General features: G+C 38.8%; 2 protein-coding genes across 2 annotated transcripts in view; both read right to left on the reverse strand.

The window, feature by feature from the left end:
* Positions 1-1,397: 1,397 nt before the first annotated feature.
* On the reverse strand, positions 1,398-10,008 carry LOC107293560 (proteinase-activated receptor 1). The gene is made up of 2 exons (XM_015822713.1): positions 9,855-10,008; positions 1,398-3,282 (listed from the first exon to the last, which is right to left on the reverse strand). Exons 1-2 carry the CDS (start codon positions 9,937-9,939, stop codon positions 2,090-2,092), a joined length of 1,278 nt encoding a protein of 425 aa, XP_015678199.1. The 5' UTR covers positions 9,940-10,008; the 3' UTR covers positions 1,398-2,089.
* A 2,856-nt stretch (positions 10,009-12,864) lies between these two features.
* The window catches only part of IQGAP2 (IQ motif containing GTPase activating protein 2), a 119,993-nt gene continuing 118,346 nt past the window's right edge, over positions 12,865-14,511 (reverse strand). The window contains exon 39 of the mRNA XM_029285423.1: positions 12,865-13,528. Within this exon, the coding sequence (XP_029141256.1) occupies positions 13,415-13,528 (114 nt within the window). The 3' untranslated portion in view covers positions 12,865-13,414. The remainder of the gene's footprint in view (positions 13,529-14,511) is intronic.

Raw genomic sequence — 14,511 nt, forward strand, 5'->3', positions numbered from 1 at the left:
GGCTGGACATCGCAGGGGCTGCTCTCTCGGGGCTGCGGCTTACGGGAGGGCTGGCCCACTCAGCAAAGGCTCCGGGGGGTTGCTCCCAGCGGGGATCCCGGGGCTTCCCCGCATGGCTCCCCAGCCACGTGCGCCTGGGACGGGGCCAGCCTGGGAAAGGGACTTCCTGGCCGCCCTTCTCCCAGGGGGCGGGACACCCGGGCGCAGGGCCAATGAGGAGCCCTGTGAGGGGGCAAGTCCCATGAGAGAGAGAGAGAGAGAGACAGAAGTGCAAGTGCCTCTGTCTCTGTCTCTGTCTCTGTCTCTCTCTCTCATGGGACTTGCTGGAGGGCCGTGGGAGGGCCGCATTTACATAGAGCAGGGAGGGCTGTTCGAGGGCCGGATTAAACCGGGCCGCGGGCCGCAAATGGCCCGCGGGCCGGACTTTGGACATGCCTGGTGTATACTATACACAGTGTGTGTCACAGTGTGTATACTATACACAGCAGGAGTGTGTCTCTCACAACCATACAACTCTCATATGTCATCATCATAACATCTGAAAGTATCTGCTTATGAACAAATATACAGAGTTCTGTATTCACTATTTGAAGGTAATATGTGAAATGTACATTTATGTCCTAAAGGCACTTTTTTCAAAAGGCAACTGGAATTTATTTTTTCTTGAAAACCTTTCACTTCTCATCCAAGAAGCTTCTTCAGTTATAATAAAGAAGCTTCTTGGATGAGAAACGAAACATCTTCAAGAAAAAACGAAGTCCAGTTGCCTTTGGGACAACCGTGACCTGGATGACCAAGAATCTCCATAGACATTTAACGAAGCAGTGTTTCTCAATCGCAGAGCCTTTAAGATATGTGGATTTCAACTCCCAGAAATCCCCAGACAGCATGGGGAAACAGTGCACTACAACCCCATAGCATGCTGTGCGTAGATTGAAGAAATCTCCACAGTATCATTTGCTTTCCCTCTGAAGACTTACAAGTTAGTGACCAGATTGTTAAGTGAATCTGGCTTCCCTAATGACTTTGTCAGAAGGTCGCAAAAGGTTATCACATGACCCCAGGGCACTGCCACTGTCATAAATATGAGTCAGTTGCCAAGCATTTGAATTTTGATCAAGTTACCATGGGGATGCTGCGAAGGTCGTAAATGAAAAAAGGTCATAAGTCACTTTTTTCAGTGTGTAATGTCTAACAGTCACCAATTGAATGATTGTAAATCAAGAACTACCTATATTAGGAAACTTTAGGATTTGGTTTGGCCATTGGAAAAGCAGCATTTATGTGCAGAATGAATGAATGAATGATTTTTTTAAATTTAACTTGCGGCATATTTTCAACACTGTTTTGAGGCTTAGTTTCTAAATTATGAATTAATAGAAAATCACAAACACAAAGACCATTTGCACATTTATTAACTGAGTATAATTCAATTTTCAAAAATAAAATATAAAACATTTGTACAGCATTAATAGAGCAAAAAATTACAAAGTAATTTATGGGCACTTTGCCCATAAAATAACAGGGCTGTGCAAACAATAGCTTGATCTTTTTCAAATTATGTGAAATCACAAAGAAAGAATTATTCCATGGCTCCCCTTAGTGAATTTTTTTTTCATTAATCTGTATGCCTCTCAAATTGTTTCTTATGCTCACAGAAGAATATAATGTGGTGGGAGAAAAACCATACTTGATCAGATTCCCTGGATCATTTGGGCTCACATCTCGGAGAGACTGATTTGGACACAAAAAGGAATTGTGTGTTACCATACCTCTCAGGACAGCCAACCTCTGTGTAAAAATGTAACAACATAATCCTACAATAGGTCTTAGAAAAGACAAGATCTCATTAAAGTTTAACAGCATTTTACAAATTTGTGTTCCATTTTTGCCTTAAATGAAGATATATGTAGGTACACACATACTACTTACAGTCTCCCAAAGTTTTCTCCATTTACTGCAATTCTTACAGTGACAGATTTTATATTAATAAAAGAGACTGATAAAGGGTGTTCATGTCTGAATATTCCTCACAGCAGTTATTTTTTAAAATGGAGGCAGATATACCAGAAACAACCAAAACATGTTTCTATGCTAGTAATTTTCGATAGAGACTGTTATCAATTGTACTGGTGCCAGTAGCCCTTTGGCTTGTTCTACTCCCCAGAGGATTATCAGAGGTAAGGCTGCAGAGTTCAGAGTCCTTTCTGCAACGTAATAAATTGCTCAACTGACGCTGACATTCAGAGGAGGCATAATAATAGATCAAAGGGTCAATACAACAACTTACACTGCTAATGCAGACACAGAGGAGATAAGCAAAATATATATTCCCCGTGTAATTGCTGTAAGAAAAACGTACATAATGAACTAGCAAGAGAACATTTGTTGGGCCAAAACATATAATAAAAATGGATAAAACAGCCACAGACAACAGTAAAGCTCGTTTCCTTTTACCTTTTGCAGCGATGTTTGAAGAGCTAAGGCACCAGATGATGCAGACATAACAAACAATACAAACAATTAATGGCACAAAAAAGAAAAATGAAAAGAAAATAGTGAAAAAAATACGATAATAGTTTTGGAGATCAGCTTCACTCAGTACATCATGACAAGTTGTTATGTTTAGAGGAAGTATGTTCCTTGTTTGCTCAGTGATAAACAAAGGAACCACTCCAGCAATAGATACGAGCCAGATGGCAACACAAACCACAGAGGCACGCCTTAGGGTGCGCCAGGACAGAGATTGCATTGGATACACCACAGCCAAGAAACGATCGATGCTGATCACTGTCATCAGCAGAATGGAGCAGTACATGTTGCAGTAAAATGTTGCAGTGACAAAGCGGCACATTGCAGGTCCAAAAGGCCAATGGTTTCCAGAAAAATGATAGACAATCCTAAATGGAAGCACACTTGCAAAAAGTACATCTGCAAAAGCCAAATTGAGCATGTACATTACAGCTGGCTTCTTCACCTTCATTTTTAGCAAGAACAGAAAAATGGCTGTGATGTTCAGAGGAAGACTCAAGGACGCAACTAGAGTATAGACTCCTGGAACGAAAAGGGTCAGCCATTTACTAAGTAGGTAGGGTTCCACATCTCTCACTAGACCATATTTTGGAAGTTTCCGTGTTCTGCTTTGACTGCTAGATCCTGATCCAATTTCCAAATCGTTTTCAGCATCGTTATCAAAAGGTGGAATAGATTCATATTCTTCTACCTGTACTCTAAAGGGAAAGGATCTTGGACTTGCCCGAGTGTCATTCGTGGAAGAAGATCCTAAGATGAAAAAAAAATATTATGGTATTAGGTAATTATATATTAATCTTTTAGAGTTTAAAAATGTATTTAATTTTGCTAACATTACATTTTTCAATTCTCATGTGTCGTATATGATCAGCATAGTGCCACTGTAAGCAAAACATTTCCAGCATATCATTACAGTACTGTATTTTCTATCTTTTTTTACACTTTTAGTGTGTGTGTGTTTGTGTGTGTAATGGTCATATATTTTATTGTAGCTCAATACTAATTAGATAATATATCAGATTATTTAAACAAAATTTTCCTATTGATTTATTATTTCCATTTGTATGGCAGCCCTCTTGTATACCAGTATGAGGGCTTTAAAGCAGGGGTCCCCAACCCTCAGTCCGTGGACCAGTACCGGGCCACGGCATGCCAGCAACTGGTCCGCACAAACAAGCAAAGCCCCATCCGCGAGATGCAGGCAGCACACAAAATCACGCACCCTCCGGTCTCTGGAAAAACCTCTCTCCACAGAACCGGTCCCTGGTGCCCCAAAAGATGGGGACCTCTGCTTTAAAGGAATTCTTGCAGATGGTGATTGACTGATTAGATATCTTATTTTTCCTTTCATTTAGTAGATGTAGGTAATGAAAGGCAATCTCTCCTCCCATTTCTACCTGCAATAACTATCCTCTGATAGACTAAGGAAGAACTATCCCTAGTGTCAATAATTTCCTACCCCTCATGCATGGAAACTTTTGCTAAATATTTGCTACTTTTTAGATCATAAGCATTTATAATCAGCGGTGAGGAGGCTGAAAACTATGAGGGCAAAACTACAAGGCTATCTCCCCTTGCTCAATTTAAAACTGAAGAACACTGCTAATCAAAATTATTTTTACAGGGAAGTGAGAAATTCCAGAAGTCATGATGACTGCAAGATTTTCCATCAATGGAGCCCACCCTGAGGCTCCATAGGCTGTCAGAGCCTCAATAGCAAATTCAGATTGGATGTCTTGTGTGGAACTATTACTGTGAAATGAATTAGCTGAACTGTCTAAAGAAATAGATTGTGTGGGATATGAAGCTGCGCAAACACCATTCATGGAAGGATCTGAAAAAAAATCCCCCTTCAGATCTATTATTCTCTTACTTCTAGAAGAGGAGAATTGCTGTCAGTTTTTATCATAAATTTATGAATCTAGTAATCTAAAAAAGAAAAAAACCCCATAAAACACTAATTGTTTTTTCACTTTTTTTGCTTGTTACTAATTGCAGTCACTTTGAGATAAGTGTAAAAGGAAAAGGAAAAAGTGTCCTATCACTTTAGGTAGAAATGTTAACAATTATTATATAAGAAAATGTAATAATACGTAACAATATAATAAGACTTCAGAAAGGAAGTGCAGTAACTTCTTTATGAGATAAAAATGTATCAACTGTGGGATGGAAATTCTAGAAATATACAAGTAACTGAAAAAATAATGATGAAAATGATTGGGTTGAGATAGTTTTTATGCCATTGAAATGCTGTTCATATTATTTTATTGATTTATGCTGATTATCATTGTCATAAAGGTATGTTACATGCTGCTTAAACTCATATTGCTTGAAACTATATAAGACCATGAAAAGAATAAACAAAAAATAATCCCATCTTTAAAGAGGATCTGCATGTTTATTAATTCAGCACTTATCAAACTACTAAAAAGGGGAACTCATCAAATTTGCAGATGACACCAAACAGACAGGAGTAGCCAACACCCCAGAAGACAAACTTAGGATCCAAAAAGATCTTGACAAACTTGAACAATGGGCCCTATCCAACAAAATGAGTTTCAATGTGGAGAAAAACAAAATTTTACATTTAGGCAAGAAAAATCAAAGGTACAAGTACAGATTGGGCGAGACCTGGCTCAAAAACAGTAACTGTGAGAAGGACCTTAGAGTCTTAGTGGACGATTACTTGACTATGAGCCAGCAGTGTGCAGCAGCAATCAAAAAAGCTAATACAATCCTGGGTTGTATAAACAGAGACATAGAATCAAGATTACGCAAAGTATTAGTACTGCTTTATAAAATCCTAGTAAGACCACACCTTGAATACTGCAGCCAATTTTGATCATCATATCACAAAAAAGATGTTGAGAGTTGTGAGGACAATTAACCAGTGGAACAGCTTGCCTCCAGAAATCATGGGCGCTCCATCACTGGAAATTTTTAAGAAGAGGCTGGACAGTCACTTGTCTGAGATGGTATAGATTCTCCTGCTCGAGCAGGGGGCTGGACTAGAAGACCTCCAAGGTCCCTTCCAGTTCTATTCTATTCTAAACAGCCATAAAAGGTAAGTTTGATCTTAAAAAGTGACATTGATGCTACCAGTTGCATGAATCCTCACCAGCCTCCAAGCACTGTTTACTGTACTGCTGGATTCAGGAGGTGGACTGTATTTTGGTCAGTCAGGATTAATAGTGATATCTGCTTATGTGAATGTGGGCTGGCGTGGGTGGCATGGTGGTCTTTTTGTTTTGTCCTAGATTTTTTTTTAGCATCTCTTGGATATTGTGTAAATGTGGTTTATCTCATAATCTACTGATGGCCAATTTGTCTAAATGTCAAACTTCCAGGAACATTTTTGGATTTGCCTTGGTCTAATATGCTAATAGTTCCCCATTTGAAATTGTGGTTGAGTCTGTGTTGTGAAATTAAGGAGTTTTTTTCAAGTCTTTTGACTGCTACGTGTTCTTAGTGGTCTTGTATGTATTCTGCTAGTCTTCTGCCTGCCGGTCATATATAGTGGCTGTTGCAGTCCTTGAACTATATATAATGGGCGACCCCGTTTTTTTTCCTTGGGTCACTAGGTCCTTTGATTTGCTTAAGATGATTTGGAGACCATTAGATGGTTTGTGTGCCATAGTGATGCTGTGTAATTCTAGTAGTCATTGTCTTAATGGTATGTTACATGCTGCTTAGATTCATATTGCTTGAAACAGTTTAAGACCATGACAAAAATTGTTTCTGAGAAGTTTTTGATACATGGGATACAACTGGATATGTTGTAGTGGGTTGTGTGCACTTTTTGATAAAGCTACATGGGTATCCATTTTGTTGTAAGATATTGTATAGGTGGTCTGTTTCTTCTTTCTAGCATACTGACTTGCTGAAGTGTGTTTATGTTCATCTGAATAAAGTTCTTACATAGCTCCTCATGGGAAGTTGGTATTTTGGTAGTCAAAAACACAATGTGGGTGAGGTTCCAATATCTTGGGTTTCTAGTTTTACGTCATTTCCTCTGCTGCAACTGATATCCAGCAGGGCAAGTGTGTTGTTATGTTCTTTTTCTCTTGTGAATGCTATTCCTCTGAAGGTGTTGTTGATTGCTTCATTTAACTTCTCTTCTCTAGTTGTTCCTTTTTTATTATGACAAAAATGTCATCTACATACCGGTTCCATACTTTTTAAAAATACAACACAATTATTAAGAATCACAATGGCAATTACAGTGAACTAAAGTTATTCCCACTACTTGTTCTAGTGCCTTCTTGGCATTATCCTGTTCCTACAATAGAAGTGGTGTTTTTCTTTTTTCCACTCCCTTTGTATGTGTAGCTCCATCTTGTTTGTGTGTATTTTAAAATCAGTTTCAGAATTTCCCTATCTTTCTACATAATGCCATACGTCCCTGGAGGCAAATGGGTGAGATGGGCAACAATAAATTAGATAATAATAATTTAAGAAAGTTTTGAAATCTATTTGTTCAATAAACCAGATTGACTGGTAGAAGTGATAATGAGTAGAGACTAAGAATGGTAGCAAGGTTGTTTCATTATAAATCTTATTAGTAACTTTAGATGGTAGGTATGCTTACCTTTTTATAATTCCAGAGTATTCTTTTAATTCTCAGCATACATTATAACAGATATTGATTTTATTCTTTTTATGTAATGTCCATTGCTGTTTAGTTTTTGTTAATTTTTACTGTGGTCAAATTATCTCCCAATGGATAACATTTCATAGAATTTTTTGAGGGGGGGTTGTTTGTTATGTTGAAAACATTTTCTAGTCTATTTTTCTATTCAGAAATAGAGATAACTCACTTCTTAGTGGCATAGCACAATAACTTTTGTTTATTTAAAAGAACTGAGGGAGGAGAGAGTTATGAGGTTTGCTTAACTGGAATCTGTCAGAGATTGTTATTCTGTGCTCTACAATCTGCCTTTAAGGAGTACAAGTCTTGATCTTCTATTGACATTGTTTGGTCTTTTTTTTCTGGAGATTAAATATATCCCATTCTTTCAGTCTCTCTTATACAATAAAATTTCCAGTCCACTGAAGTCAACTGACTGGGTACAGGAGGGATTTATTCACTCATCTTCTTTAAATCCTAGTTTCAAATGAATTGTTACAGCAGATTATGCTATAACAAATTCATGGCAGCACAAACATCAAAATTTATTTTGTTAAAGAAATCATATACTTTTATACAAAACATTAAAAAATACTTGTTAAACTAAATAATACCCTTTTCTGCTAAAAAAAACTAATTAAGCTAATATTTAAAAGTGGTTTTTCTTTCACAACAACATATACTATTTTGCTTTCTGTCTGTTTATCTCCCATCATTTTAATGAGATTCAAGAAAACTGAAAGTTCCACAGTATTTCAGCACTCTTGATAATTTAGTAGCTTTGAAACAAAACTCAAAATATAAGAAAAGTCATATTAGATTATACCAAATATCCAATCTAGCCTTTGCTCAATATCTACTGTTGATAATGAATCAAACTGATGATTCTGGCTTGAACATCTAGAGCAAGTTTCCTGAATGTCCTATCCTCATGAGAATTTATGGAATGCGTTCCAGTTTCCTTTTCAATAGTAATCCTCATGCTTCAGAATATATTCCCTCTGAAGGTTGAATTGCCCAACGTTTGCATTTTGTAAGCCTTTGAAGACCATTCCATTCTGATGTGCTTTTTTAACCTGGATGGTTTTGGGCGACCATAAATTACTGTTTGATGATTAAGTAAGTTTTGGGGCTTGGTATTTTGGGGGGTCTAAATCTTGCCTAAATAACAATTGAGGCAATTTGTAAATATTATAAATAAATAAACCACATGCCTGTTTCAAGCCTACTAACCATGTGTAAGAGCATCAACATTCCCTTAGTCCAGTGATGGCGAACCTTTTAGAGACCAAGTGCCCAAACTGCAACCTAAAACCCACTTATGTATTGTCGGGTGCCAGGTGGGCGTGGCCAATTGGGTGGGTGTGGCCATTGGGTGGGCATGGTCCATTGGGTGGACGTGGCTGCGGTGGTAACGGCAGACTGGGTGGGACTAAAAAGTTCAATCAATCAATTCCAACTTTNTTCTTTTTTTTTCTGCGAGAAGTTGAAATTGACTGATTGATTGAACTTTTTTTTTTTTGCACACGGCGGCGGAGGCCTAAAGCGAAAAGGTTTTATAAAACCCAGCTGAAGGCCTAGGACTGGGGCGACGGCGTGCGTGCCCACAGAGAGGGCTCTGAGTGCCGCCTCTGGCACCCGTGCCATAGGTTCGCCACCACTGCCTTAGTCATATCCCCAATATTAGGAATACAACTGACTTTGACAACTGAAGTAATGAATTTCCATGATTATTAGCTATCAATAACTGTATACTCCAACAATATGTCTAATTCTTGTTTAAATTGTTTAAGTTAATTATTATTACTACTCTTCGTTAATTCCACTTCAATAAAATGTTTAAGTTAACTTCCTTTTGTTGACCTCAAGTTCTAAAGTTATCACAGAGGGAGAAAACACCAAAACTGATTTTACAGACCTAGAGAACTGAAGTCACATTTATTCATACCAAGGATCAAATTCGATAAAGTACTTTTGCTTTGCAGGAGATCCATCTAGAATTCCTCTCTCAAGCAGCTTAATCTAAACCCTCTCACTCTGCAAATGAATTGGATTGTAACTCTCCCTTCTTGCCCAAAGGTTTGCGATGCCCAAAGAAAATGGGACTTGTAGTCCAACGCATTCCAGGAAGTGGTGGGAAGGAAAGGCTGCTGCAAAAATCGAACTGAGGCAGAAGTGAGGGCCAGTCACAATTCAAGACAAGACAATTTAAAAGAAACGAGAGGAAGCCACAATAAAGGCAACTGAAAACACCGCTCTTCAGAACAGACTTCAAATTTTCAGTCGAAAGCAGCCGCAGTGGGATGGATTAAAAAATAAATAAACCAAATCGAAATGTCAGTAGTATTTCTAAACTAGCAAACGTTTATATAGCAAGTGCTTCATTTAGTCATACAAGCGAGCAAAGGCGGTTCCGGGAGTGGAAAATTCAGCTTCTGCTTGCCAAAGTTCAAAGCGCCAGGTGAGGCACAAGCCCGGACGACTTCGCCTTTTATCAATCCCGAGGCGTTTTCATATCAAGGAAGGGGGAATATTTATCTCCAAGCATACAGAACTGCTCCTTTGGGGAGACCAGCAAGGAGACTCAGTGCAGGGTCCCCGTTCGTGCTCGAAAAGATGGCTGAACTGCCCCCGCCGCGACCACCCTAAATCCCGCGCTTCCCGTCTGGCAGGAACACCCCCGCCTCAGCCTTACCATTTTGCGGCGAGGAGAAGCCGTGCAAGGGAAGGGCCAGCACCGCGATCCAGCCCAGGGCGACTAGGACGAGCGGCGGCCCCATGGCCGCCTTAGCCGGCGAAAACCGAAGGAAGAGCCGCGCGCAGCGGACTCCTTCTGCCTTGTTGGGAAAGGAAAGGAAAAGGAAAGGAAGCGCGTCGCCTTGTGAGGCCGAGGGAGGTTCCCCCTAAAACCCCCGCCCCAAACCGAGGGGGAGGCTGGAGAGATGCTGCCCCAACTTTGTTCCCCCCTCAAGGAGTCGAGCGGGGGAAAGAGAGCATTACTTGTTTTGGTAAGGCAAAACAAGAAAGACATAATAGGCTAAACTTTTATTTTTCAACCAGACTTTTGGCAGGATGAAACGATCTAAAAAGTTGGACATAATGGAAAAAGACCTTGCTTGTTGCCAACAGGAAAATAAAATGAAATAAACAAACCTACCAATGTTTGGGGGCGGGGGGGGCGGGAGGAGTATTTCACAATAGGAAAGCTATCACTAGTTTCCCCCCCCCCCCAATGCTATCCATGACTCCTCTCACATGTTAATCCACAGGAAGAAAAAGTCCAACAGCTACACTTTGTCATGTGTGAAGCAAAAAATATTGTTTTTGTGTAATATTTTATGTTAATGTTTACTGGGGTTCCTCTTACAATTGGTCTAGATCAGCGGTTCTCAACCTATGGGTCGCGACCCCATTTGGGGTCAATTGACCATTTCACGGGGGTCGCCAAGCAAGGCTGTCCGCCATTTTTTCCCCCTTTTCTGGCGGGTGCCTTACCTCCCTTGAGCTGGGCCAGCTGGTGGTAGGCCTGCTCCGTCTCTGCCGCTTGCCAGCTACGCCTCGGCCGGCGCAGGGGGCGGAACTACGCATGTGCGGCACTCCCGGGCAGGGAAAGTCCTCGACTTATGACTGGTTGGGTAGTCCTCGACTTACAACCGGTTTAGTCCTCGACTTACGACCGGTTGGGGGTCGCGGCATTAAAAAGGTTGAGAACCACTGGTCTAGATAGCTATTATGCCAATTGCAATACTAAATAGAATCTGTGTTTAAGCCAATACATGCAGAGATTTAAGACTGGTATCACCAGTTGCCTTCTGCAAGTTTTAGTGTATCTATTGATGAAACATATTAAATAATTGTACTTGGTCATATATTCCATGTAAATTTCCTTTATCTTGAATCCAAATGTATTTAAAATGCTACAATGCCCACTGGGGAATCTTCACTCCCTGGAAGAGATATTAGCTCCATCCCTAAACATTATACAAGTCCCTCAAGATCTGGCTGTGTTGTCAGGCCGGGGGGGGGGTCTCGGGACTGGGGAGATTTTGCAATGGCTCCTTTATTGGGATTAATATTCTCTCCTGTGTGTTTATTTATAATTATTTTTTAAATTGTGACTGTTTTTAAAGTATTCTTTTTTAATTTAGTGTTCTACACCACTCAGACACTTTCATGGGACATGGACAGCTAAACAAATATAAGTAAATAAGATAATAAATATAAGTGTATATAATTAAAATGTAACTTTGGCTCTTTCATTTCTAAGTTCCAGCAACATTTCAATGGATTTGCTATAGATTTGTCAACATTCCCATGGACTGTTTATAATGGATGTAAAATAGTTTTTAAATTTTAGGGTAATGTGTAATCAAAACCTTTGGTTTCCCCGTGGTCAACTTGATATCTCCAAAAACCTACAAATGGTGTCAGGACAAAAGGCTTATTATCTTTTCTCTTTATTGTTCTCAGAAACTCTGAACTTTGAAGCTTTCCTTTACTGAATCCAAAATAAAACCACTAGTCATACAATGACCACTTGTTTAATGACTATTCATTGTTACGATGGCACTGAAAAAAATAGACTTATGACCAGTCATTGCACTTATGACCAATGAAGCATCCCTGGGTCACCTGCTCAAAATTTGGGCACTTGGTGACTGGTCTATATTTATGATCACTGCAGCGATCTTAAGTCACATTTTCCTGCCTTGTGCAAACTGCCTCCACGTTACTTCCCGCCACGACCTATCTCCCCCTCCGTCTCTGCCTTTTGGCTGCCTTGCACAGCATGGCCAAAATGAGGTTGCTGTATTCCACCACCACCTACCTGGTGTTGTCTCCAATTGATCTTCATTTTCTTCATCTTGTCTCTTTTCTGTTGGGCTCGCCAATGCTGGTGGTGGTGATGGTTGGTGGTGATCATGCATGCATGACCCATTGCTGGGGACAGGCTGAGACTATTGCAATGGGGCAGGCCTGCCAGGAGCCTGGTGGCCAGGAAGGCAAAGGCAAGCCCAACAGAGGGGAGATGAGACAAGGAAAGCAAAGAAGTCAGCTGGAGGTAGTGGCAGTGAGGGAGGAAGTGACAGCAGCCTTTTTATCTCAGCCATGCTGTTCAGGGTGGCCAAGAGTCAGAGATGATGGGGAGATGGTGGGGGGAGTTGAAGCAAAGGCAGCTCACACAGGGCAGCAGAGGAGAAGTACGACGTTCTATATATATCTACGTCATCTATAACTATATCTGAATCAAAGAAAGTTGGAACTTGGCACATTTACTTTTATTCTTTTTTTGAGCCTTTTTCTAGTTTTTTAATCACTGTTTACCTTTTAACTTGATATAGTTGCGGAAAATCTGGGCTATTGTCTTGATTTTGTGGTCAACTTATGTTCTATCAAAGCCATTGCAAAATTTGAAAGGAATAGTCCATTGTTGGAAATGGAGTGAGAAACTCTTTGTGTCCATAAGTGGGCACAGTAACTTCATAGTTACTGAGTCTTCCCAATTAGATATAAAAGAACTACACTTATTGAAAGAAAATTAAATAATTAACCAGATTATGATTTATTGCATTTTATTTGTGAATTTTTTGTTTTCTTACAAAAAAGACAGGCACAATTTATTTAAAATACCTCAAATACACTGCAAAAAACAGATCACTATTCCAATTACTTCTTTACACTTAAATTAAAAGGCTGTGTATAGATTTTACTGAGGCAGTAGTGCATTTTTAATAGGAATGAATTGCAAAATATATATTTTATACAGTAAATGTTAAATTTATTATTACTTATAAAACTTTAAATTGTACAATAATTCACTTTACAATTGACAGGCTTCTGGAAAAATAGCACTTAAGAAATATTTGCCAAAGCTATTCTTTAGAGATTCATATTAGAAATTATTTTTCCTATGAATAATAAGGAAAACTGTACTTGATATTGATTTACAAGTATATAATTTTACTGAGGTAAGATTTCTATATATGCTGTTCAAATGTCCATATTTTTAAAATCAGACATACAATGTTTGTATGTCACTTGATCTTATCTTTAATTGAATACCAACACCACAGAAATCAGGAAGTGTTTTAAGCTGATTCGTAGATTCTTATTTTATTATATTATCAAAGGATGAAAAAGGCACACAAGTAATTTTTCTTCTGGGCTGCCTTGAAGAAAGATCTGTTGTATAATAGATTCAAATATTTAGGCTACAGACAGAACTGGGACTTGATTGAAACAAAATGTAGTGAATCATTTTCCATAGAATTTCTTGTTCAGCAGAAAAATCAGGAGATTCACATTCACTTTAGCTTTCTCAAACATTTTCATTACAGAAACACCTTCATACTGCATTTGAAGCAAGTCCTGCAGCAAGGAATAAAAATGAAAGTATTTTCAAATTGAAGTCAGAATTGCCACTGCTTATAAGTCAAACATGTAGACAAGCAAAATGTGAAACAGCCCTCCCTAGCATTTTTCCTAATGCTAGATGGACCTAAATCCAATCTTGAAAATTAAAATCAAGAAGTCTCAAAACCATTTATACAATTGATACAATTAAGCCAAGCAGAAAACTGTCCAATAGGAAGGCATTATGTTGTTTAGACAACTTGATGTGGCCCTCTAGAAGTTTGAGATACTAGCCAGCAACTATCATGCACTTTTATATCAAATTTATCCTGAAAGCAAGCAGTTTGATGAGTCAGTCACTATTTGCTTTTGCTATAATAGATGGTAGTTTGTTGCTTCCTTGTTCTTTTTCCTTTATTTTGGGGAAGATTAGTGCTCCTGCACTGGGAAAGAAGAGACACAAACCCAACGACAAATGCAAATCCAATAAGATCCAAAAATAGTGGCAAAGTATTGCTAAATTGTGACTACTTTAAAAAAGGATTATAATTCTGCATTACAAGAAAGCAGAAGTATCTCTATAAGAAAAGACTAGTGAATACAGACTTATGCAGATTGTCAATAGTTATGTCAGAGTAATTATCTAATCCAATGTTTCTCAATCATGATGGATAGGAATTCTGATAGTTGATATCAACATATCTTAACATTGCTGTGGTTGAAAAGCAATGCTCTAATCAGTTCTCCTAATTTTTGGCAGTGTATATTTTATTTCAAAGTTTATCAGTAATAAACATGACAAAAATCCAAGAACTAATCTGGCATAACTGATGGAATTCTGCCTTTTTATTGTTTGATATGAAGATTCTGATAAGAGTAAACTACTTTGTAAAGTCCTATATTTCAAAATAGGACCCCTGATGATGTCTGAATGCATGTTCCTTCTTTCTAGTCCCACTCTAGAGTCTAGAGAAGCCTCCAATGAAGCACACATGATT

This window comes from Protobothrops mucrosquamatus, unplaced genomic scaffold (genome assembly GCF_001527695.2).
Source record: "Protobothrops mucrosquamatus isolate PMUCROS unplaced genomic scaffold, P.Mucros_1.0 scaffold1653, whole genome shotgun sequence".
Classification (NCBI taxonomy): domain Eukaryota; kingdom Metazoa; phylum Chordata; class Lepidosauria; order Squamata; family Viperidae; genus Protobothrops; species Protobothrops mucrosquamatus.

Coding starts and splice junctions, on each gene's coding strand:
- LOC107293560 (XM_015822713.1), bottom strand. CDS start 9,939: ATGGGGCCGCCGCTCGTCCTAGTCGCCCTGGGCTGGATCGCGGTGCTG. Junction 3,283..9,854: donor CTTCTCCTCGCCGCAAAATG/GTAAGGCTGAGG, acceptor TTTTCATCTTAG/GATCTTCTTCCACGAATGAC.